Source organism: Ammodytes marinus, assembly GCF_949987685.1.
Source record: "Ammodytes marinus genome assembly, chromosome: 3".
Classification (NCBI taxonomy): domain Eukaryota; kingdom Metazoa; phylum Chordata; class Actinopteri; order Uranoscopiformes; family Ammodytidae; genus Ammodytes; species Ammodytes marinus.
Window position 1 is genome coordinate 20,686,779 of NC_137232.1, and position 26,357 is coordinate 20,713,135.

General features: G+C 43.2%; 1 protein-coding gene across 1 annotated transcript in view; it reads right to left on the bottom strand.

Moving 5' to 3' along the window:
• Nucleotides 1-16: 16 nt before the first annotated feature.
• The window catches only part of LOC307270247 (rho guanine nucleotide exchange factor 26-like), a 28,916-nt gene continuing 2,575 nt past the window's right edge, over nucleotides 17-26,357 (bottom strand). Inside the window, exons 3-15 of the mRNA XM_080053439.1 lie at nucleotides 26,005-26,056; nucleotides 25,710-25,852; nucleotides 23,364-23,420; nucleotides 22,304-22,464; nucleotides 18,069-18,221; nucleotides 17,704-17,833; nucleotides 17,071-17,145; nucleotides 16,432-16,521; nucleotides 15,771-15,925; nucleotides 9,202-9,411; nucleotides 2,506-2,576; nucleotides 2,201-2,305; nucleotides 17-1,814 (exon numbers count right to left, since the gene is read on the bottom strand). Coding sequence (XP_079909565.1) covers nucleotides 1,672-1,814; nucleotides 2,201-2,305; nucleotides 2,506-2,576; nucleotides 9,202-9,411; nucleotides 15,771-15,925; nucleotides 16,432-16,521; nucleotides 17,071-17,145; nucleotides 17,704-17,833; nucleotides 18,069-18,221; nucleotides 22,304-22,464; nucleotides 23,364-23,420; nucleotides 25,710-25,852; nucleotides 26,005-26,056 — 1,545 coding nt within the window. The 3' untranslated portion in view covers nucleotides 17-1,671. The remainder of the gene's footprint in view (nucleotides 1,815-2,200; nucleotides 2,306-2,505; nucleotides 2,577-9,201; nucleotides 9,412-15,770; nucleotides 15,926-16,431; nucleotides 16,522-17,070; nucleotides 17,146-17,703; nucleotides 17,834-18,068; nucleotides 18,222-22,303; nucleotides 22,465-23,363; nucleotides 23,421-25,709; nucleotides 25,853-26,004; nucleotides 26,057-26,357) is intronic.

Below are 26,357 nucleotides of genomic sequence, written 5' to 3' on the forward strand. Positions count from 1 at the left end.
TCTATCTGGCAGTGGTCCTCAGTGAAAAGGTCATTTTGAGAATACATGACAGGCTCTGAGCAATTAAGCTTTTATTTAAAGATACTGATTAAATGTATAAAAAAGTTGACTAGGCACGTTTCTGCAATATAAATCTGTATTTTGTAAAACATACATGTTACAATTCAGGTTGTTTTACATATTTACATGTACACAGATCATTTACAATAGTTCCAAGTACTGGAAGTGGTTGAACTAAAAGGTCAGTTCATGCTTAGATGTGTAGTATCACATAGCTATATTTCCCTGAGTGTAAATGCGAAAGAACACTCTTGTCCCTCTTGCAACCATCAGACCTCACTTGGTGGAGCTCAACAGTTTGTGGTTGTCATTTTTTTTGCTTCGGCCATAGCAGTGGGTTTTGATAGATGGTGTTATCAGCACACTCTGACCGAGCCATTCATTTCCTTTGGCTGGGCATGGCAACACTTAAAAAGATGACTCATACCGGGCAATCGCATTAAAAGCCTAGCTGGGCAGCGCCACTCTACTCTTGTGGACCATGCACACACACACACACACACACACACACAAATTAATTTCAGCATCAAACATCACGGATATAAATCCTTAAAAGGGGGATATTTATATATATACACCTCTGGCTGGCAATCAAGTGTGTGTGATATTTCAGGCTGTCCGAATCATTGAGCGGATGGAGGGGAAAAAATGGCGTTTGTGACACAAATGTAGAGTCTAATTCATGGTGTTGACATTAACAGGTGACAAACGGCGAGCTAGAGAACAGATACTTGGCCCTTCTGCAGAGCCCATGGATGACGTGAGAGATTATACTGTCCAGTTTGAAAGTAATTCCTTATATTATCCAATTAATTAGGACTTAGTCCTTACACAAAGTGCCACGGGCTTCAAAGTCTTTTGCCGCTCAACATACGCCCTTTTGTAGTTTTTGTATATATCATTATAATAGTTAAACTGCCAATCAGATGCTCCTCAGAGTTCACAATAAGACACTCTAAAAGAAGCTGCCAACCCCACCTTCTTGCCGTATTATCACTTTCACAATTAAGTTAGTGATTAGTTGCATTGCTACTGGCAAAGCCTGAGCCTCATTATCAGGCTGCTGTCATTGTTCACACCATTTGGACTACTTTACCTCCTATAGCGGCACTGTAGTCCCAAGGATTACATTGCACCTCACTGACACTCAAAAAAATATAATCAAAAAAAAAATACGAAATGTACAAATTTCACACCATGTTATGTCGCAGTGACTGGCAGTGGGTGTGAGGTTTTCAAAACCAACCGGTGAATTAATGAGACAGTTCCAAGTAATTTTTTCCTACTGTTCCGAATAGTCTTAGCTTAGAAACTCAAAGAGAGTAAGCCTGATATTAAGCTGACACCGAAAACAGAATTACGGTCTTCCATCTTTATCCCACAAGAGTCCTGCAGCCGCCACAGACAGGGCTCTGATACTGTTCCACTCGGTTTCCCTGAAGGCAGCGGCAGCAGGTCACTGATGATGTTACTGAACTCATTTGTCTGGGTTCACCGGTTGAAACAGCAGGTCAATGGTGTGTCAAAGTGTCTCTTAACCTGCTGAGAAAAGCCCCTCTTGTCTTGCATTGCTTTCAAGCAAGCCAGCTCGCCCCCCACCCCCCTTGCTCCTCACACATTAGTCTCCAACCCCTGCAGGCGGTCCATCCGCTGCATGTTGCGTTCAATGGCGGCCGGGCACGTGATTGGTTCGGCACACTCTGACAGGAACCAGCCCCTCTCTCCGTCGCGCAGCCGCTCACCTTCATACCAGCCTGCGAGCACAGAATGGTATCGATGCATTAAAAAAAATGAAGTGTTTGTGTTGTGCTGTGCCATTGCTGTCTCTCTCTCTCTGCCTTTGATGCTCAATGCTGTTTGTTCTTTTTTTACATGAATAAATCAGGTGCTATGGTCACCAAATAACATGGCAAATAACTTTTGGCCTCAGTGAGTTTGTGTAGGTTTAGAAATAATAATAATAATATTAATAATATAAGAATCGACAAAAAAAATGTCAATTATGTGAGAGATTAAAAAGGTATTGAAAAGGAGAGTGTGTATAAAAGTGTGTGATGATGAAGGGATGCAGTTAAAAAGCAGGACGGTGTGTAAATGAGAGGAAGACTAAAAAGGTGGGGTCAGTGACTGGTAAACGTACCGTCTTCTACAGTCTGCGAGACCAGCACCACATCCGCCACCTGTAGGGACAACTCATCCGGCTGCTTGGCTGTGTAAGTTCTGATCACCTCCACCTGCATGGCATCTGGAAAAAAGCACAGACACCAGTCAAATTAATTGTTTAGTACTGTATATGGTACACTGGCCTCTTGAGTACATCTATATTAACAAGCCGATTTATTTTAAAATCTATCTAAGGAGAAACAGTTTTATCCAACGACCACAAGGTGGTGCAATATGCCTAAAGGTTAGTGTGGCTTTTAAGAGGAGTGTGTAGGAACTCACTGGTTCTGTCTTGGCTCTTCTTGTTGTTGACATTCTGTCCAAGAGCGCTGATCCATCGAGCACGCTCATTCCTGAAAGCAGACATAACAGCACACGGACAATTTAATAAAGTGTTCCTGAAGTAACAGAGTGAACACAATTGTATTGACTTTACACTCCACTAACAGTGATGTCTGTGTGACATACTCAACTTCTAAATTGTGGTCAGAGGAGTTTACTTATTTTGGTTTTGTATTACAGATGGAGGCACATGATTTGCCAAAGCCTTCTTTAAAGAACATGTTCAGCCACAAACAGTAGAAGAACAGATGTAAACCAAGCAACATCAAATATAAGCAGCTCTGAACACATGCATTTAAGCTGATATTGGATATTGTGGCAAACGGATCACTCAGCAAGTTTCACGGTACCCTCCCTCCTCCCTATCCCCTTGCAATGAGAGAACAGAGGTGTGTTTTCAGAGGGAGAGAACTGAGGAAAACAAGCACAAAGCCTAATTCTCAGGAGGGGACACAGAGCCTATTTTGCTTCCTCTCTCTCTCTCTCTTGGGTGCTTTCCTTGGGGAAGAAAATACAGTGGGTGGAGTCAAACAGGTCAGATTCCACGAAACTCTATCTCTCATTTCACCTGTTTCAATCCACCGCTGAAGAGAGGGAGGCGAGGATTTAGAAAGAACGAGACGGGGGGAGATAAAGGGAGTTCAGGAAATGAAACAGAGGAGGTTATTGAGGCCCACTCTGTGACTCAGCACTGTTGGCCTGCATAATGCAGATGGCTGCAAAATGCATGGACAGTCACAGAATGAGAGCGGCATTAGTGTAGGGCCTCAAATGGACCTCAACCAGGCAAGTCCCATGAGTCAGACCTCATTATTGTGTTCCCCATTGTACACATGCGGCCTTGCATCTCTCTCAGGACACAAGAGCTGTACAATACTAGGTCACATCATCCCTAAACAACTGATTGGACACTATGTATCATCATGCACCTTTATAACCAATTCTGAATTCAATCATTTACTTTGAGGCCATCCAATCTGCACCCTCAATGCAATATCATCATGCCTTGTAAAATGCGACCTTTGGAGCTGATTGATACATTTTACAGTCAGTATATAAAACGATGACCTATCTTTGGTACCTTCCCTTCCCATGACACTACTGTCATAAAATAATACTGTCTAATATTGGTTTTTCTTCACTTTCTGTAAAGATGAAGAAACATTTGACAAATGTTTCTTCATATTTGGAGTTGGAATTGAATGTGCAATGTCCCCAATGCTTTTGCGTGTATGGAAATAAAAGCTATTATTAGGATTTTGATCTTTACTCAATTGTTTAAACACACTGCTATTATTTTGAACACAACTGTATTAGTCTTATTTACAAAAAGGTAGTCAGGGATGTTGAGTTCAAAAACCAAATTTTCTTTGAAACAGTGACATTCACTGATTGATTTTGGGGATCCATCTACCACTGTGACTTTTCCTGCCCGCTCTACGGCCTGAATAGACTGCACATTCCCATTAGAACAACCTTTTACATGGCATGCATGATATTCAAGTCAATATGACGCAAGTTGTAGGAACATCCACGCTACTACACTGTGGGAAAGGCAGCTGTTAGTCGTCGCATCTGACAGCTGGACACACATGCCGAGAGTCAAGATACATTCACACATACACAACACGCTATAATGACAGGTCGTCTTTTCATGCTTAAACAGCTGAAATACTTCATGGAAACTATGAATGTTCGCGTATTCAATATATCCAGCACAGGCGCAAACAGGGGCAACCACATGCCTTGGAGAGGCACTTAGCGGTTATCTGTGGAATGTAAGGCACATACCAAAAGGGGTCCAGGTTAAAAAAAAAGAAAAAAAAAACAGCCTTTGAACTATGAGAGTGAGCATATGTATCGAACTGTGAGAGTGAGTGTATGTGTGCGTTTTACTGTAACTGCATAGACATAACCAGCAGGTGCTCTAGTGTAGATGACTACAGGGCAGGTCTGTGCAGGATCCGCCATCCATTCAAGGTGCTAAAGCTCCCTCTGCCTTTAACCATTCATCCCAATGTGCAAGAGAATGCAGAGGATCATAAATAAACTATCTGAGGTTCTTGTTTGCCCATCTAAAAAGAAGAGAGGCCCCCGCCGCTGCACTGCAAAAGCTCTTTCAACAAAATTAGATAAAAAGCGATGACAGCGTCTCCCTCTCTCTCTCTATCTATTGCTCCTTCCCCCTTGCCAACCTTAAAATCAGCACCAGACCAGGCCACTGCTTTTCATCTCTCTCTCTCTCCTACTGGCCTATACTCTGCTCAATCCTATCGCTTTGTTTACTCTCAACCAAATCCCTCCCTTTGTTTCCACTTCACCACAGGTTCACAATGGTATTCAGGTATACGCTCCCTACTCCTCCGACCAAAACATGACATCGCTCTAACCCGGAGCTCAACACACTGGGAAACTCCCAGACAGAGGGAACCATTACTGTCAGCAGGGTTTTGTTATCGTCATATAGAAAACAAAAAGCAGACTTTACTGAGAAAATTGTGAAATCAAAAACAGGCGCATTACAGAGCACACAAAAATAAATAAATCAAAAACACACAATGCCAGAGTGTACAACAGAAGTACAGACACCCCCTCCTCAGATGAGCCTGTTACGTAAGCGCTGCTGCTTTGTGTTATGGCTGCATATGTGAGTGTTTTGCTGCAGACTTCTATAGCGTCTCTGTTCCACTGATAGAGAGAAGCACTATTCACACACACTCACACACACACACACACACACACACACACACACACACACACACACACACACACACACACACACACACACACACACACACACACACACACACACACACACACACACACACACACACACACACACACACACACACACACACACACACACACACACAAATAAATAATACAGAGAAAAGGAAGAAGACACAGACAGACACACAAACGATTGCCAGAGAGACTGTATGAGAGCAGCCACACAGACATCCTTGTGCCATCTCCAATTCAGCTGTCGGGCTGAATTCCACAGCTATTATGTCACTGATTTATGTCAAAGATCAGCCTAACGTACATGTATGCTTGATAGACCTCGCACAGACACAGGTGGAAATGGAAGCGAAAGCAGAAACACCAAACACTGACCGCAATGAGAAAAAAATGAAACCATTTCTATGGTTCCATTTCCACAAAAATACAATACAAAACACAGACCCGCCTTCAGTCAAAATGTGAGGAATTTCCCATTGGAACCTGACCTGAGCTACACTTTAATTTGAAAAGTGTTGCTGTTGAGCAGTGAAGACAAGCAGTAAGTGTTAAACAGCCACTTTCAGTGTGAAGTTATCTCTCCAAGCACACCGATGCAAATACTTGTTCTTCTTATAGTCAAATACAGAGAAATTACTGTCAAAACAAATGTAAGCTTGCATTTTTGTGATTGCCCCCTTTTTGAACTGTGGCAGCTGACTGCCCCGCCCCATCAAATCAGCAGCATCCCTCATTCCTAACTCTATTGATAGATAAGTGGAGCAGAACATAAAATGAATCAACCATTTTGATAAACAATAAATCAATTTTGCTTGTTGCAGCTTCTCAAAAGTGAGGATGTGTTGTTCTTTATAGTTTATAATCAATACATTGAACATCTTAATATACTGTATGTATTGTTGAAATGATGATGTCAATAAATACATCAAATAAACAATAACTGCCCGAAGTTTCGATAATCCATTAGTTGTTGTGGTTATTCATTTTCATGCATCATATATTTTTTCAATAGCATTTTCATGCTGCTTCTCCTATTTTCTAGAATGTGTTTGTGTTTTGGATTTTAAATTGAACAAAAACAATTAGAATTCGACACGAACACCTCTGAAAAATATTGCTTCATCATTTTCTCATTACAAATATAAAAAAAAAATCAACAGATAAAAAAAAAAAAGAAAAAAGGAGAATAAGTTAGTCGAAGCCCTGACTCTCCATCTCTATTGGCAATTTAAAGATGACACAAAAATGACTCTGGGATTTTTTGTTTTACCACATTCTATAATGAGTAATAAAAAATTATAAGTAGTCTACTTTAATGAATGAATAGTTGTAGCCCTACTCCACTCTTACAACACGTTCTGAGAATACTCCTCACTGTCCTCTCTACGCCATTAAACTCTGACAGAAGACCCGGATAGGCTGGCTAATGTAACACCACTTCCATGTGTCATGTCGGGTTAGATCACTAAATCGGGATGAATGGCCCAAGGAAGAGGAAGTTGTTCGCTGGTCGCCCAAAACAAAGCGGCAGACACTGGCTGCTGTCTAACAGATGAGACATGGGACTGTGAAGGAGAGTCAGGGAGAGTGAAACAACACGTGTGTGGAGGGGGGAGTCGTGGGAAACATCCCACTTAACAATGGGCCGCTGCTAGGCAACCGCTTAAACAATGCCTAGCAACCACCGTAACAATGGATGGCTGCCAGGGTCTCCTCTACTAAACTCATTCAGTGCTACAGTGAGTGGGGCGCTGCACCCTTCATACACACATCATTACAAATAATCCACGGGCCCCAAACCCACCAAAGCGGGGAGCTTTTAGGGGCTTTCCAGAAAGCACACACACACACACACACACACACACACACACACACACACACACACACACACACACACACACACACACACACACACACACACACACACACACACACACACACACACACACACACACACACACACACACACACACACACACACACACACACACACACACACACACACACACACACACACACACACACACACACACACACACACACACACACACACACACACACACACACACACACACACACACACACACAGGACAGAGAAGCAGTTTGTTGAGGTGACACACTCATGCATACATTGCAGTATATAAAGCTCAGCGGGCAGCACATTGCAGTCATGTCACTAAGATTCCCTCTTACACAGGCCCATAGCCGTCACACTTAACACTCTTACTGCAGTCACTTTGTCAGGTGTTTCGCTTAGCAACAACATGGAGCGGTTAACACTGCTATGCAACAATAAAGCTCGTCTTTAATAATTTTCAATAGGAACAGGGAACAAGCGCAACTTTGTGCAGTGGAGAGATGTAGGCTACTTTAAAGTAATTCACTGGTTCCCAAACTTTGGAGTTGGGAGCCCTACAATGATAACAAGATGAATTGAAGGGGTCAGAAGATAATTGGTAGAAAATAATAGAGAAAAAAAACCTACATGAGTTTACATAATATTCAAGCCTGTAGAAATGCTCCATATGAAACAATTACAAACACAGTTTTTTTTATGACAGATCACAAGTAGGCAATGGAGGGAAAGCTATATCAATTTCACATCAGTTATCACATCAAGGTGCTTCTTTGTGCCGTTGACATGTTTCTGTTTTGCTGTCACCTTCTGTGTGCACCTCTACCTCTTACCAACTTTACACCTGTAGTCACAAAATGAAATTTGTCCGCAGGCATAAAGCAAAACCCCACCTTTCTAATGAGAATGTAGGAGGGAGGTTCTCTGACTGTGCAGGAATGAGGAGTAACAGGCCCTTTGCATATGAAAACACTCCTCAACATTGAACCACAGCAAATGATTACAGTGGAGAACTGAGTGCGTGTGTATGTTTGCCGGCACACACATTTTGTCTACGTTTGTGCAAATAAACGCCAGCTAGAACAAATACACCCTGTATAAAGCCCAATATACAGTACTGTAAGACAGATCCCCTTTTTGTTTGTGCGGGTTATATAATCTATCTAAACAAGCTTGGCGTTCACTCCATTGACTGTACAACGAGAGACGGCAGTACCGAGGGGGGAAGTTGGTCTTTGGACCTTACCAACACAACTACAGGCATTAAGTTGAACCAGCTGACTTCATTTCTAGGTCAAATGTGTGTGAGTAATCATTCACAATGCACATGCAACACATTTCAGCTTTGACAACCAATGGACTTTAGAACAAGGACACAGTTGCTCTCACCACAGAATAGATTGCTGCCTTGGAAGAAGCTCAGTCAACAAAACAATTATGTGGTAAAGCCGGTCCGTGTTACAGTAAGACTGCACACACGGTATGACTTTATAACGCACTCATAAACTTCATGTCCTAGGTCACATTAAAACAACAAGCAGTAAAGATCAGGCTGGGACTTGAGAATGGATGTAACAAAATATCCCTGTGACCCGTAATGGTCCAAAGAGAGAGAGACAAAGAAGTAAGTGCTATGGAGAGAGAGAGGGGGGAGGGGTAATGGGATTGTCTTACGTCACGGTAGAAAGCACGTTAGGGCACATAAAGGAAAGATAAAGGAGTAGGAATCGGTTTCAGGGAGAAGAGAATGACCAGGGCCATTTCTCATGGGGACTAATTATTAAAAATAATTATTTGAAACTCAATCTTCTTTCTTGTCTGGAACCCAAAATATCAAACCTTATGAGTAGCGTTGCCTAAATAGCATTGGTGTCAAGAGACGCAGAGGTGATGTGTCATGAGGCAAAAGACGACTCACTGTTTGCTTAACAGAAGTTAATATATAGCTGAAAGGCAAGTGAAACAAAAACAGCACAATAAAGTCAAAAGGTAAAAAAAAAAAAAAGAAAGAAACATTTCTTAAATAAAATTGCACTCACAGCGATTCGGTGGCCAGGATCATGGGCACCTTTTCCCCGGAGTGGTTGCTACGGAAACGCAGGCGGAAGAGATGGTTGGCGCCAGCTTGCCGTGAGCTCAGCATGCTGGTGGTGCTTCTGACCGGAGACATGCTGAGGTCCTCAGGCTGACAGGGGCCCACCCAGATCTGGTCCCTCAGAGCATAGTCTATCACAGTGTAACTCTCCTCACTGAGAGACAGAGATGGAGATAGAGAAAGAGAGAGAGGGACAAAGCTTTAATAACATTTCACCTATTGCGCGTGTGTTCAAGATGGTGTAACATGCTCGTAATTCAATGGCTGACCACCGTAAAAGGGCTCTTAATCAAGACGATCCATGTTGAGATAAAACATAACATTTTACTACACTGAAATGCAACACGGGTCCAAACAAAGCCGTGCAGTTATATCAATGTAGTATGCAATGAGACACAGACTTAAGGTCATCTCACATACACTAATACATACGAATGCTGTTTCTATGGTGGAAAACGTATTTGTTTCAGTGGAACTATATCCCTCAGATGCAAAAGTTTTTAAAAATGTTTACACACATTTAAAATAAAAATAAAAATTGTAACCGAGTTTACTTTGAGTTCGTTATGATTTCATGAAGGCCTGGTTTAAATATGTATAGGATCACTCTTTTGGCAGGTTGATAATGTTGTTGGATTCAGCTGCTTTTAGACAAACATTGGTGTAATTTAACAGAAGGTTGCTCCTCCAATAGAATTTTTTGGAATGACTCATTTGCGCTTTAACCCCAATTTTTTGTTTTCCCAGCCAGGATCATATTAAATCAAAATGTCTGAACACTTGAGTAGGTAGGCGTATAAGGAGTAATATCTGGCATGGCAACAATAGCTTTCAATTAATTGGCTCTGCATTTTGGAGAAGAAAAAATATATATAGGAAAATATCAAATATCTAAAGGCTTGAATTTAACAAAATACAGCATTTGATTAAAGTTACATAATATTTGCTGAGTATTGTGTGCCGACTGCCCCGTCCAGCCACTCTCCTTCACAAATCAGATTTAAGTTTATTGTTTCTAGTAGAGATCAAGTTTCATGGTACCTCAGCTTTAATACCCCTGAGAGGCCAAACCCTGCTTAGTTCATTAAATTCACCTGGATTAATAAATCCTCAGTCATATTTATTATCTCATTTTCTGTGCAAGTCAAAAGTCAAAACATTCTGCTCTTTACATAACAGTGCACTAAATCAGCTTCCCCCTGGTTTCTTTAGTGCATGCCTACATTTCCCATGAGTACATTTACCTGAACAGGACCCTGCTGCTAGCAGTCTGCAGAGTAAGTTACAAACATCTGGAGATGATTGTGAAACATGGTACATCTAATGCGGCACTGAACCGGGAGAAAAAGAGCGTGTTTGAGAGTGTGTATGTTTTCACATGGTCTGAAGAACACAAGCACACATGTGTTTTATCAACCTGAGCCAAACAAGCTTGTCTACTATTGCTCATATTCATGCTGCAACACACACACACACACACACACACACACACACACACACACACACACACACACACACACACACACACACACACACACACACACACACACACACACACACACACACACACACACACACACACACACACACACACAAATTAGACTGACAGCACTGACAGTGCATCTGCCCCTGTCTTACCAGTTCACTAAACCAAATCTGGACTGAGAGGTTGTGACTGGTTTGAGAATCTACAGTCACGGTTGGGATGTTCTCAACAAGGTTCAACTGTTTGCCCTCAGCCTCCATTCTCAACCAATCAATCAAGTTAAAGCCTGTTGCTCAAAACCACTCTTATATCTTGGAAGAGGAGAAGGAAGGTATTGGGAAGAAATCAGATAAGGGTGTGAATCAGATAGTTTAAGAAAGAATAGTATGTGTGCTAAAGCTGCATCCAACTGTAACCACAAACTGCTTCCTGCATCTTGACCTAGCCACAACAATGTAGGAATCACTGTAGGAAATAGTTGAGATATCCTACAGCATATCCGCGCGAAATGTCCACATGTGTCTCTGTAGGCTATTTAAAAAGAAATCAAGCAAGTAGACTAATAATAACATTAATGCATTATTGGTTATCGCATCACAGAAGGTCTATTGGCCTATAATAATAAAAAAACACCACCTTAACTATGTTTACAGTTTATTTATGTACAGTTTATCAAAATGTTTTGAATGAAATGCAAACCTCAGTGAATCATTTGCTCTTGTTTCTCTGTCCTAAGATTCACACAGACTGAGCAGTCTTGTTTACATGTTACAAATTTAGCTAATAAACTGAACTTTTAATTTTTTTGCTGCAGAAGTTATCTCAGCTCATTTTTATTATCTAATTTGATAATAAGGTGATTGTATGCAGAATGCTCGTGCTAGAAACTCATACAGTGGTTTTGTACAGATAAATAAATAAATATTAGCAGGTTCTCAATAGTATTTCAATTTGGGGGGGGGGGGGGCGCGAAAAAATGTCTGCCCCCTAGGGGGGGCATGACAGAAAATAATTGAGAACCACTATAACGAAATATGAGAGGTGCAAAAAAAATGTAAATAAAACGATAGGAGGAAGAAAATCCCTCTGCCCTTAGATTGCGATGGCATCTGCCTCACGTCATCACAACTGTGCCAGCTCCCATCTTCAACTTATGTAAAACCAGTTCTGTAAGACGAGAGCAGTATTAACTCCCAATCCCTGGACAGATGTTGAGATAAGAAAGCATGCAGAACGTGCAGACACACACAGCTAGATCATAATGTTCTGCTTCTGAGTGGGAGTGTTGAGACTATGGCACAGTCAAGCAAACATGGTGAGTGGAAAAAACAGTAGGACAGAAAAGTGGTAGGATAAGTCACACACACACACACACACACACACACACACACACACACACACACACACACACACACACACACACACACACACACACACACACACACACACACACACACACACACACACACACACACACACACACACACACACACACACACACACACACACACACACACACACACACACACACACACACACACACACACACACACACACACACACACACACACACACACACACAGAGATAGGATAGCCAAAAAGTCACAAGATTATGACTACCAAAAAAAGAAAGGGAAAGGGCAGGGAAAGAAAAAGACAAGAAAAGAGAGAGAGAGAGATGGAAACCTCAACCTCAACAATAGTGAATGTTTAGATGATGCCCAGAATCGCACACAGGAAAAAAGGGGGGAGAGAGTGAAGATGAGAGAGGAGCCAGCTGGTTTGGACTCTGTGTTATGTAAGTGTTCCTGTGTGCCAGAGTTCAGCAGATCAACTCGTTTCCAGCTGCGTGACAAAAGCCCGGTCTGACATGGGTTTGGTTTCCAATAGCCAGCTCTCTATTTTGGATCCAGTACAAAGTTTGATAAGATAAGCCGATTTGTTAAACGGAGGGTTGAAGGAATGTCTTATTGAAACTCTTATCCCATCACAAACAACATAACAAACATGAAGTTGGTTTGAACCCAGGTTGATTTCAGAAGAGATTTGAAAGAATTTAGATCTCCAAAGAAGATGTGGTACTAGGTACAATTTCAGTTAAACGCTATTGAAACCCATCACATGGAATCGCACAAACATTTGTGCTCTCTTAAATCATGAATATTAAAACATATAGGCCTACAAAACTGGAAACAAGTCATGTCAAAGTCATAGGTATGTTCTCTTTCTACTGTGTACGTGAGCTGTGACCTTCTGGTGTTCATGAAATTCCTAGAAATGTAACCTTAGTTAAATCTGACAAGTAGCCGAGAGGATTCAAGGACAATGATTGCATTTGGCAACACAGTGTGGTTAGCTTCTCGTGAGCCATCCCCCTCCCCCCCCCACACACACACACACACTACAAAGTCATAATGACGAGGGAAAGAGCTATTATAGCATTATATTTAGGAGGGCTTGTGACCTGGCTGTGCCTTGCGTACCCCTGGCGTGTTTTTGTTTTGATTACTGCAGATGGAGTGTAGTAGAGTAGCGTGCCACAGCAGGGCTCCAGCGCTACCCCGCAGTACAAACCAATATTATAACAGCTTCTACCATTCAAACGCACGCGCGCGCGCACACACACACACACACACACACACACACACACACACACACACACACACACACACACACACACACACACACACACACACACACACACACACACACACACACACACACACACACACACACACACACACACACACACACACACACACACACACACACACACACACACACACACACACACACACACACACACACACACACACACACACACACACACACACACACACACACACACACACACACACACACACACACACACACGCACACGCACACACGCACACACACATTCCGGAGCACTCCCTTTTCCCAAATCCTTCTTCCAAACACAGGCCTGACACACACTGCTGGAGACTGCAGTCCTGGATCAGATTCCCAGAAAAATATCATATGGAATGTTTCGTATTTTTTATGATTCTGAGGAATTCTCATTCTGCGAGTGGTGGAAAAATCAGTTCCAGACGCACAGAGAGAGAGATGGATGGGAAGGGATTTATTTGGCAAAAATAGTCAGTCGTGCGCGCACACACACCCGCACTGCACACACGGAAATGGAAACCACATCATTTCAAGGAAGTCTTCTTTATGGCTGTGGTTCATGACTTTGCCTAAAACTAAGAGGCGACAGAGGAGGTGAGAGCAGAAGAACTGACAGTGAGCAGGTGATTCATGGCACCAGGACATGTTGAAACCTCCATCACATACGGAAAAACAGGATTGATAATGCCAAGTCGCAGCAGGCTCAGCTAACTACACCTGTTCCGCTAAGTAAACACACCCATAATGCAGGGGGGTGCTGTTGAAAGATTAGTCAGATTGTACCAGTACATCTGTGTGAGTGCCAATCCCTTTTTAGCTTGTTTTAAACTTTCCAAATCCCTGCGTATTATGATGTCACTCTATGACTGGAAAGCTGTTGCGTTGTTCTTAATTTTAATTTGTTTGGCTTTTTTTCCCCCCAGCATTATAATGGCAGTTTATCAGATCGGGTTCATTTCCCCAGGACAAATTCAAACACGATGATGGATAGGGAGACAATAGCACACAGCGGTTACACACACATGGTTCACACTCTCACACATTAGCCCCTTTTACACAGCCAGTGAAAGCCGGGAATATGCCGGCCTTTCGGCCCTCCGCCCTGCTGTATAAATGCGACAGTTGCGGAACGAGGGAAGAAAGGTGCGAGAGATTGTTCCGGGAATTTTACTACCTCGGGGGGGGTAGTAAGATTCCCGACACAATCAGTTCCGCCTCTCTGTTTAAATGCTCCAGCTTGTTGTTGCGGAACAGGGGGCCGTTTGACGTTCCATAGTCTATGTTCTAAACATGCGACCATGTTAGCAGTTGAAGGACGTGTGTTTAACATTAACCACGGCGGCCTGATGTCCCGTAAAAATCACCAAATAAAAGGAACGGTGTATAATCTAGTTGATCATAAGGTCCGTTGCTCAATCCAAACCCCCGCGCTTCATTTTGCAGAGTGTATTCTCTATTTCTGCCCAGGAGAAGTTGTACAATGGGAAAGCTAGGCTACGCTAAGTAAGGGATAAAGTATAGCGAACGGGTCACTTGCTAGAAATAAAGACCGACAAGCTGAAGCAGGAGCCCGCCGCGCAGCGTTGGGCTCTTGTTCAGCTTGAAGGTCGACCTAGTAACGGGGGAATAGTCTGCTCGCCCCGCTAGACTGTCTGCTTCAGCTGACTGAAGGCTCCGGCTCAGCTGTTAGCCACAGAGCTACTGTTTTGCTAACACATTCCGCCGCCGCTATTATTATCCTAAGTCTGAGCGTATATCCACACTTTATTTCTGTCTACAGTAACGTGACTTCACACACTGTGTGTATGTTTATGTATGATTGGCAGATCTCTGCCCTCACAAAGAGACTCGCTCACAACCAACCTGTCTCACACACACACACACACACACACACACACACACAGAGGTGAAGCGGTCGGATTGATTTAGTCAGTTTGGTTAACTGTCCCAGTGATGTTGGACTCAGCGCGTAGCGAGATCAACTGGCACATCGTGGGGACAGTAAAATACGGCCCTCTTACTGCAAGCTCCAGCACTTCTGCTCTCAATTCACCGGCCAGTGTTGTTGTAAAGCAGCTGACCGGCGCGGCGCTAAATGTTTACGTCACACCTGGCGCTGTTTACAAGCACCTCTTTCATTCCGGAGCGCTGTGTAAAAGGGGCTACTGATGCGCCAGCAGGCCGGCGTTGCTTGGTTCTGTGTAAATAACACAGAAGCAAGCAAAGCCGGCATTTTGGAGTGATGTTGTTCCGTCAATATGCCGCAATCTCTGTGTAAAAGGGGCTATTGTTAACGCTTTCACTTTCATTATAGCTCCGCAGGCCAAACCGGCTTCATTAAACACAGCTCATTACAATCTTAAGTCAGACTCACTCACCTCTTCTTCTTAGTGACGATGAGGACGTCGTTGAAGAGGAAGAAATAGACTTGTTGCCGTGACGTGCGCTTGAGGAAGATGCCATTGTCCTCCGAGAAGGCAGTCAGCTCTCCTCTCTTCACCATCCAGCGGGAGGAGGACACCAGCGGGAAAGGCTTTAGGAGAGAGGCAGAAATAAGAGAAAGTGATGAACAGGGAAGAGCAATAAATCCAAATGAATGAAGTACTTTAAAAATGTCCGCAATGTTGGTGCTGTCAATAAATGCTAAATCACAACATGCATGTGCACATGTGAACAGCTGGCCATGCAGACTGAGAATATGTGCGTTAGACATCTATTAATCCCAAGTGTGCCAACAGCGTTTTCCCACACTGCTTAATAACATATGAGCCTGCCAAGCCATGGTGTGCCTTATGTGTATTGTATACATGCACGCCAAGTGAGCGACGGTTGCTTGCATTCTTTGTATCGCCTGGTCTGCATGTCAGTACAGGACAACCTAAGCCCATTTTAAAGGGCATATGATGAATGGCTTATGAAATGAGCCAATTTTCCCAAAATGCAAATCTCTGTCTTCTTGTTACTCGTTACTTTTCAAAATAAATGCTATGCAAGAAGCGAGTGGTTAACAATTTGACTTATTTTACACCATGAACAAACCTTGATCTTGAACTCCAGCTGAGAGTTGATGGTATACATCATTTCAGTTCTCTCCATGGTGCGAGCTCCTTCATTACACTTTCTCACCACCTGCTCTCACACACACACACACACACACACACACACACACACACACACACACACACACACACACACACACACACACACACACACACACACACACACACACACACACACACACACACACACACACACACACACACACACACACACACACACACACACACACACACACACACACACACACACACACACACACACACACACACACACACACACACACACACACACACACACACACACACGCCCATACACACACACACACGCCCATACACACAATGTCACAGTTAATCACAATGTACAGTGTTCTTCTGTTAAGTACATTATATCAATTTACTACTACTGATAAAAGTCAAAGCATCTCTTAAATTCGTTGATCGAGTACGAGAATTTCGGGAAATGTACTGTTTTTGTGGAAAACACCCATAAATAGCAAGGGTTTTCTCCTATGTCTAATGTGAATATCTTAAGGCATAGCATTTTATGAAATATAAAAGAAAGTACAATCTAGAGTGAGTTTCTATGATATTTCTGGTTCAGTCCTTAAATCCCACGCACCTTGCTGACAGCTTGTAGTGCCCTCTTACACTCTTCATATCGTGCCGAGTCTTTGGGTGTCTTCTGACAAATTGTCTGCAACACAGGGAACCAGGGCTCAGATCAGTTAAACACATTTATAACGTACAAAAGCTAATAAAAGACATAAAACATGTTCATCATGGACATAAAATCAATTCATAGCATCCATGCACACCACACTCAAAAATAAATCTGTGGGAATGAATTAATTGAAACCAAACTTTCTCAGGGTCCAAAAACCTCTGAGTGTACAATCATAAACCCCCAGAATCCCCGGGGGAGACACTGATGGAAGATGGGAGAAAGAGGGGGAGGGAGGAAAGTAGAGCAAGAGTAAAAGGAAGAGAGGGACGCCCAGCAGGGACAGAATACTGTGGAGCCAAAAGAAGCATAGAACCAAAGATTAAAGGAAAACATTAACAATCAAGAAGAAAGAGAATTTAAACCAGTGTGGCTTAGTAAAGAATGATGTCAAACATGGCTGAGGTTGGAGCACATCCCGTGTAGAATGTAGTCAGGGGCAGAATGGATAAACAAACTGTTGCGTAAGAGTCGAAAGTCTTGTAATTCCAGCATGCAATGCTCTCTGTGTGTCTTCTTGACTGCACTCACATCCATGAGCAGGGGCAGGCGCGTGATCCTCTGCATGGGCAGAATGAGGAAGGAGATCATTGGGAGGTTCCTGCAGTCTGGGTGGCCCTCTATCCTGGTCAGAACCTCCTTGAAGACTGGATTCTTGGAGCTGCAAGAAAAAGATGGCGCAAGGCTGCTTGTTCAGAAAGAGGAGGAGGAGGAAGCCATTAACAGAACATTCACTGGTTCAAAGTATCAGGACAGTAATGTTGGATCAAATACACAAGTGATATGATAAGAAGAACCACTGTGTGTGTGTGTGTGTGTGTGTGTGTGTGTGTGTGTGTGTGTGTGTGTGTGTGTGTGTGTGTGTGTGTGTGTTTTGTGTTCGCTGGGTCACTCACACCAGCCTCTGCAGGGTCCTCTGCTGGTAGACCTCGTTGGAGCAGTATGTGACGTAGGGGTCAAAGTTGGACTGAGAGTGCCTGCTAACAATGTCGCTGACGTTGTCGATGACTATGTTCTGCTGGTGTCTTTCCTCCAGTTCCTTGAAGAACCTGAACGTAGAATAGGATCTGGGTCAGTGTGTCAGGGCTTTTCATACCGTACATGGCAAACAGCTTGAGTCATCCCACTCTGGGGGAAAATATAGGATACATCGGCAGGAAGCGGCAGCAACACCTTTTGTCTAAACTCCGCTGTAAGATCACAAAAGAGGAACTCCCCGCCTCTTAAAATAGACATAACCTGCCATTAAACAAAACACAGGAGGCTTTTCCTCTTCCTGAGCAACCACCAGATGGCCAGTTTAACGGCACGCCACATGGCCGGCTTCAAGAGGAAGAAGTGTTTTTTGCCTTCCACTATCCAAGGTGACAAACAGGACGCTGTCTGTCGCACAGACACAGACCGCTGACCTTGACTGCCTGCACCGATTTTAAGCTCATCTGCAAAAGCACCTTTAGTGCCCCTATACCCGACGCCCTATTTAATCCACACACACACACAGTGCTATGACTATCTATAGGAAACAGTGCTTCTTGTGACCATATAGGCGTGTGACCCGTGCTCTTTGAACCCTATTCCTACTAATGAGGGCATTGAGCACACAGGAAAAAATAACACACACACACACACACACACACACACACACACACACACACATTGATCTACTCTCTGTCCCATATCCGTAAGGTGCATACAGGGTTTTCACAGGTCAAGGCTGCGCTCCATCCTGGGGCAAAATTCACTGACCCCATTAAGGGCAGGTTGTCATGTAGGAAGAGGTCGGGGCAGCAGAGGTAAAACAGAGTAAATGGAAATGCCCAAAATAAGGACACCCAACCAGGAATCATTAAACAATTATGAAAGCGTTCAACCAGCATGTAGGCCTACTAAAGATTACAACATTTACAAGCCTCACACGGCATGACATCATTGTCAAAGTATGTTGTTGCAATCGCACAGTGTCACATCCCCAGGCTGCAAGTGAAATAAGGGCATTTTTAAAATATTCACACTTACACACAGTCCATACAGGAGCCGGCAGGTGAACTGCTGGTATTTCTGCCAATTTTTCTTCTAGAGGCTAAACCCAAAGACAGAGTGTCTCCTTCCCAAGTTTAATTATCTTGCTTCAGGCTAATTCTTATCTCAAGAGCTACTGTCCCTGGAGGTGTGAAGGTCTAGGTATTTAGGTGGGGAGGGTAAAGTATCACATTAATGTGTGTGTGGCCTGTGTATAGGAATGAGAAAGGGGAGTGAGTCGCAACACATCTGAACACAGGAAGCCATTGCTGAGGAATTCACAGATGCCCACCATTGATTCTCACGTTCATGCGAAGTGGGAATGAGGCGTGAATAATATGCAAAAGTGCTGGCTATTTCAATCCACATATCCGCAATCCACATAGGCAGCAGAGAGTGAGCAGTTCTATGTGTTGAAGCCGTTTTTCCTTTCTGAGAACTGAGGTAATAAGTCAAAATGTATATCAGGCCTAAAGATGATATACTCTATATGCAATGGTGAAATCTTTCTCACTGGGGACCAATGGGGAGGGAGGGGGGTTAAATCCTGGCATGGAATCTTCTTGAGCAAATATCATAAACAGTTGCACTCGTGGGGCAGTGAATACTCACACACACACACACACACACACACACACACACACACACACACACACACACACACACGATCAACTAGAACTCGACAAATGGTCTTAAACACTTTTTCACACCTCCATTATCACCTCTTGTCAAACTAATTAGAGCCTCCCAGTTAACAGAAAGAGTAAGGCTAGCTTAACCTCATTTCAAGCTCAGATTTATTAACCCATAGCATAGAGACCTCAGTCCCACCTTAAAAATAAGCTCCCCAGGCATAAAGCATATTCAGAGCACTTACTCAGCATGCATTTGGCATCCTGGTTCTGCTGTTGCACAATCACAATAAGCTGTCTGGTCATTGAAATGTAAGGGCGCACTCACACTAGTGCCGTTTGCCTGTTCCGTGCTCAGCACGATTCAGCACGATTCCCCCCCCTCCCCACTCCCCCCGCAGGCCCGTGCTCACACTGCTCGTGGCCTGGGCATACTTGCACCGTGCGCGTTTAGGATTTGGAGCGTAGTCTACTTGTAGGCTATACGACTGTTTGTGAATATTTTCATCCGGCCAAATTTGCATCAAATATTCCACTTCCACATTAGAGCAACGAGAATCCTTAAGCTATTGTTTTTTTTAATGTAGCCTTGACGTAATAGGTCGCGGTGGACAGTCTCATATTTGTGCAGCACGCTGTTTATTATTAATATAACGGCCCGTCATCAGACCATATGTATCCGGAAGGTTTTGTACACATCGATCGCTCCATCAAATCCAAGTCAGAACTTTTTGTATGGGCAGAGATCGTTTTTTTAAGTGTCTTTATAAAGTTTCTTGTTAAACCTTAGCGTAGGCTACTGTTTCCTTATCACCGGGCCGCGGTGTGTTGTTTTGGGTGCGTCTCCACCGCCATGCGTAAATGCAGTTATGACAGCTGACGGGAGGAAAAAGAAAAAAAATCATCTGACGAACGTGAGTAAACATTTTTGCTTTGCTTTCTGAGCCGACCTAATTAGCTCTCTCCCTCTTTTATTAGCCCACACCTAGGCCTACACACACGTTAATTCTCACACATTATAGCTACAAGTCCAAGTGGTGGGCAATTCTGGTGCCGACTAGTAAGGCAGCGGACGTTAACGGACAATGCATCCTTAATAAATTCACGTCAGGAACGCCGCCTGTGCGCTTGCTTGTGCGCGTGTCATCTCATTAGCATCTGTACTTTGGCCACGGCACACCTCTCCCAGGTGTGCCGTGGCCAAGGGGCTGTTCCGTGCTGGAATACAGTTGGCGTGGTCACACTAGCCAAACGTTCTAGACTTTAGTATGCTAATGAGCTTTGGCACGGGGCCGTGGCACTAGTGTGAGTGGGCCCTTACACTGCTTTGGTTCCTGCCAGAGTTTACAGTGTGGTATTACTACAGGCTGTTTGAGATTAATCGGAAAAAACTTGGTTATGACTCCTTGGCAGAGTAGGTTCACTGAACTTGGCGCTACGCGAGGAGCAGTTATATCATAGTTGCACTTGATGCCATTGTCATACACTGAATATTTATTTAATATAAACACTTAAAGAGAAACCATGGCTGAAAGAGCTGACACATGTATAACAAATAACATACGGGGTCAGAAGTTCTTCCGTCAATCATTTGTAGTAACAATGGAGCTGAATACGTTACGAGTAATTTCAGAGGCAGGACGGTTTTCATCCGTCTCAACTTTCATGGCCACTCATGCGTGAGTGTTTCCATCAGTTTATGGGATCCTTGGAAGGCCATGGTTACCTGGCCATTGATGTCATTTAATATCCCACTCACGCAGTGTAAATCATGATGGACAGGTAAACTCAGAGGGGCTCCGAGCAGACATTTTTTGCTATTACGTTTTTCATACACTGGCCTGTATTAGAATATTATTTATTTTTTAAAGGGCAAAAGACTGAGAAATCCTGTCTGAGTTTGAACTCTATCAAGCAGTGCGTACAGTTCGTGTTGTGAACTGTTGCAACTATAATCAAATTATGGTTTGTTTTTTGCCATTTCACTCAATATGCCCCCTGTTTCAACCCAGGCTTTGTTTTCTGTCTATCGGAACGTGACCTCACATACACACACAAAACAGTCTATTGCTGTCTGTCTACCCACAATCCCCTTGCACGCTAAAGAAAAAGCACAACTCTGGTTGAAGCTAGAAAGTCAAGCAGTACGAATGGTATCACCATATAGAATATAGTGTTTACAGACACACCTATACCACGGAATGAGTGTGGCCTACCAACTGTAAAGTGCTGTTGGATAAGAAAATGAACTTGCTCATTGGCCAAAACCAGAAAACCACAAACACTGATTGACTTTCAGGGGGAAAATGTGTAAGAAGCAGCCTAAAATAAATGACAAACAACATGTGTACACCCAACACCGATCATTAGGCCTTGACAGCAGAAAAAGCTGTATATCTACACACAGATACTACCATATACATCTGATAATAACTCCGCCCAACTGAAGCTAATACATTCAAACACAGCCGTGCACTTACTTCTTGCTAGCCTCAGAGACGTCTGTGATGTTGGAGAAGAGGTGGTGGTGCTCTGTCTTGGTCATGGTCTCGCTGAGCTCTGCAGAGTTCTTGAACAGGCGGATGAGGATCTCTAGACTGTGGAGATAGGAGTGCTCCGAGGAAATCAGCTCAAAAATAGCCTGGGAGGGTCAGGGAGAAGACAAGGGGAACAACAAGAATGTCAGAGCGCTGAGACTGAAAAGAGGTTGTTAAGTGATTTACATTTTAGTCAATTGAACACAGGGCACATTGAAATAAGTCTTTCCGCATATCCCCTCTCAAGTTCTCCATTTCAGAGGAGGTCAGAGCACAGGGTCAGCCATACTACAGCAACCCTGGAGCAGTTTGGGGTTAAGGGCCTTGCTCAAGGACACAACGGTAGAGATGGTGGGCACCGTAGATGTAATACCAGCCACCACTAATGTTACAAATAACACCCATCCCGGGATCGAACCAGCAACCTCATGGTTACTGGTCGGCCCCTTTTCCTCTAGGCCATCCTACCACCCGTGACAACTTGGTGACTACTTATTTATTGTTTGTGGGTTTTTCTTCCCAATATTTCATCCATTTCATCCTTTTGTGTCTCTGCGTGCTTCAGTTATGCCACTAGGTCCTGACTCATGCATTGCTCTACAAGTTGGGCTCTGTCATTATTAGCGTGCCTGACATACCTGTTAAACCAATCATGTTTGGAATGCTATCCAACTGAACCACGCACCACCTAAGCACTGACATCAATCTGTCAACCAATTTCACGTCTCTACTCATCATTAGTTATATCGTAATTAATATGACACAGATTGGGCTGACTAGTTCTTGGAACGTCTCTCCTTCTCCTCCCTTTAACAATGCATGAGTTTTCAAGATATACTATCCATGGTTCCCGTTTCCTGCTGTGCTTCTTTAATGTTGTTTTCTTGTATTTAGTCTAGTGGCGTTTTCAATGACCAAATGTCAAAACACTCATACTACCACAGAGCTCAAAATGTAAGTATTCTAAATGTAAAATATCAGAAGTGTAAGATATGATTCCTACCTCTTGTATTTTGCGTTCCTCCAGAGTCATCCGGGCAGACAGACCACTTTTTCTCACCTAAAACAGAAATAACAATTTAATGATTTTAAAGTAAAGAGAAATATCCAAATACAAAGTCACATTTGTTGTTTTGGGTTGAGGGACCCTTTGCATTTATAGCACTGTGTGTGTGTGTGTGTGTGTGTGTGTGTGTGTGTGTGTGTGTGTGTGTGTGTGTGTGTGTGTGTGTGTGTGTGTGTGTGTGTGTGTGTGTGTGTGTGTGTGTGTGTGTGTGTGTGTGCCTGTTGTCCTCACACACAAAGAAAGGAGCTATTTGCATAACATACTGAAAAGAGGGCCAATGAACCTGTTGTAGCAAATCGGAAAAACAAACATCTTGAATGAAAAGGCACAAACAGGAAGTTTATGTTAATCAAAACACTTAAGGTAATGTGGCATTTGGCCAAAAGCCTACAGTTAAAAAGAAAGGGCATGTGTGTGTTAATATGTGGCTTGTGATATTTAATGAAGTAATATTTGAGTACGATTGGAACAAAGCAATCATGTGGAAAGGAATGGGTGTGTTAGAGCTATTGAATTAACCAGGATGGGGCTTGGTGGGACAATTGAAGTCAAGGTGGATTAAAAAAGCATGCCTACGTCTTGAGTTTAACTGAATATATAACCTATTTGACCTGGGGTGAATTCACATTATAATTTAACAGATCAAGTAGAGGCCATTCTTTCCTCGCCATCCTGTTTTGGTCGAAAATGGCTCACGGAAGTGATACTGCTCCCGGAGGAGCCTTCCTATTCTCTAGTATCTGCCCTGCAGCCCAGAGCAAACACTGAAAACAAACAAACCTGCAGCACACCAAACACATCTTGTGGGCCTCTCCTTTTCATTTCAGCCATATACTGTATATGCTTCATTATTTATCCTGCTTTTACGCTCCCTTCTGCGAAACCCTAAAAACTCTATATATGAGGAAAATCAGCTATGCAACCTGTCATGCCAACTGAACTTTATCGTGTCTTGCAGTTTCACTGGGTTCGACCCACAATCAATTAGGGTATAATTATTTGATAGCGATAAGTTCTACTAGTTATTTTTTGAAGCATGAATATTTTTGAATATATTTTTCCTTATTTTTTTAAAATCAAAACCAAACTAACCAAAGAAAAACAACAAGTAAATATTTGTGTAAGGTAAACGCCATGGGAGGAGGCAGCTCCAGGACAGCTCTGCTTTCTGAAATGACAGCGATTCTTGTAAATGCGCGTGTGTCAGTTATCGGGTGTGACCTATGGGTGTGTGACCTATCATCAAAGCCTGATTGACGAAAGGTGCTACAGGAACATTAAGAAAAAGAGAGGAGCTGAGTAGGACAAAGTATTCCAATGAATTACTGTAGTTCATTGGAAATACAATTATCTCTTCCCGCAACAGGACAATAGCATTTTCTACTAAATGTGAAGGTTGAGGAAGAATGTCAGTGTTGGAATACGCATTGCCAAACACATTCACACAAACAGATCCACAACTCTGAAGCAGCTGCAATGGAAAAAAGAGAACTATTCTAAGAGTCCTGGCCTGCCAGATAATGTCAGACTCAGCTCAATTCATTTCAGTGTCTCGCTGGAACACACAAGAGCAAAAACAACCGCAGAAATTTACTGAATGTTCTCTGCTTTGAATCCAATTTGCCCATTTATGAGAGTGTGTGTGCAAATCATTCTCTGTCCAGCGATTCACAGAACTAATCCTAAGTGCCTCTATCTATCCCCTTGTCTGTTTTTCTCTCGCTCATTTTCCTTCTTCGACCAGTAAACAAACCGACGGGAATGCCTAAGTGGCAAACAAAATTATCTCAATCACTTCCTCTGTATTCCTCTATCCCTCCATTCCAAATCCCCTAAACTTTATTATGTAATGCAGAGAGCCACCACACTTCTCTGTAGAGGCAACATTTTAAGCATATTTGAAGGCTGACGTGTGGGGAGAGAGTTTGCCAACACACTGGCATTAGTCCCAGCAGTGATTCCAAGACTTCCTGTGGGTCTTGCTAACTCGTCTGCCTCCCTTTTCCACACCGAGTCCTAGAAGAAATGCTCCTGAGTACACACGCTGATACACAGAGTGAGGGGCAGAGGAGGTTGGCATAAACTAGTGGGAGGATGGACTGCAGCCAAACTGGATATGACAGCATTCTTGGGAGAACTAGCATTCCAAGACGCCACAGCCCTGAGTGTATACACCGTATGTCTCTGTGTGTGTGTGTGTGTGTGTGTGTGTGTGTGTGTGTGTGTGTGTGTGTGTTGCAATGTAGAGAAAAGAGTGAGAAAGAAGTAAGGATTATGTCTGACCACACTGAGCTGGCTCCAGGAGGTACGTATGGGTCTGTACTGCAACACGATGCCGCTATCTGGTTTGGGTTGTCTGGAATCGGCATCCTCGTCCGAATCATTGTGAAGGGCCTTTTCCTGGTAGTTCTGGTACAGCTCCTCCTCTGAAACACACACACACACAATGTTCAAGTTTTAATAAAATAAAAGATACAAAAATAAAATGTTATTTGAGAGAGACAGAAAGGCAAAAAAAGCAGGCGCTAAAAGAGTAAAATGAAGTGTGGTGAAAGCAAAACAGATGGGTTTTTCTCACCCTCACTGTCAAACGTCCGCTGACTGGTCAACACTTTCCTCTTATCTAGGCACTGAAAGAGAAAAAAACAAAATATATTGAAAACATTTGGACAAACTGGACAAACTAAAGCAGACAGGCTCACACTCAAACTTTAAATAAAATAGGCCTGTGTACCTCTGTCACCTGTCCATGACCTTTCTGGCGATCTCCTTCAATGACCCATGTCTAATTAAAGAGCCACTGTGTATATGAGTGGGCAGGGGGTCAGATTACGTCATGTCTCCACAACCACATTAATTGTTTCCTTGTAATGCTTTGTCCTACTGCTGCTACTGCGAAGTGTGGTCCACAATACTCTGCCTGTTGTAGTC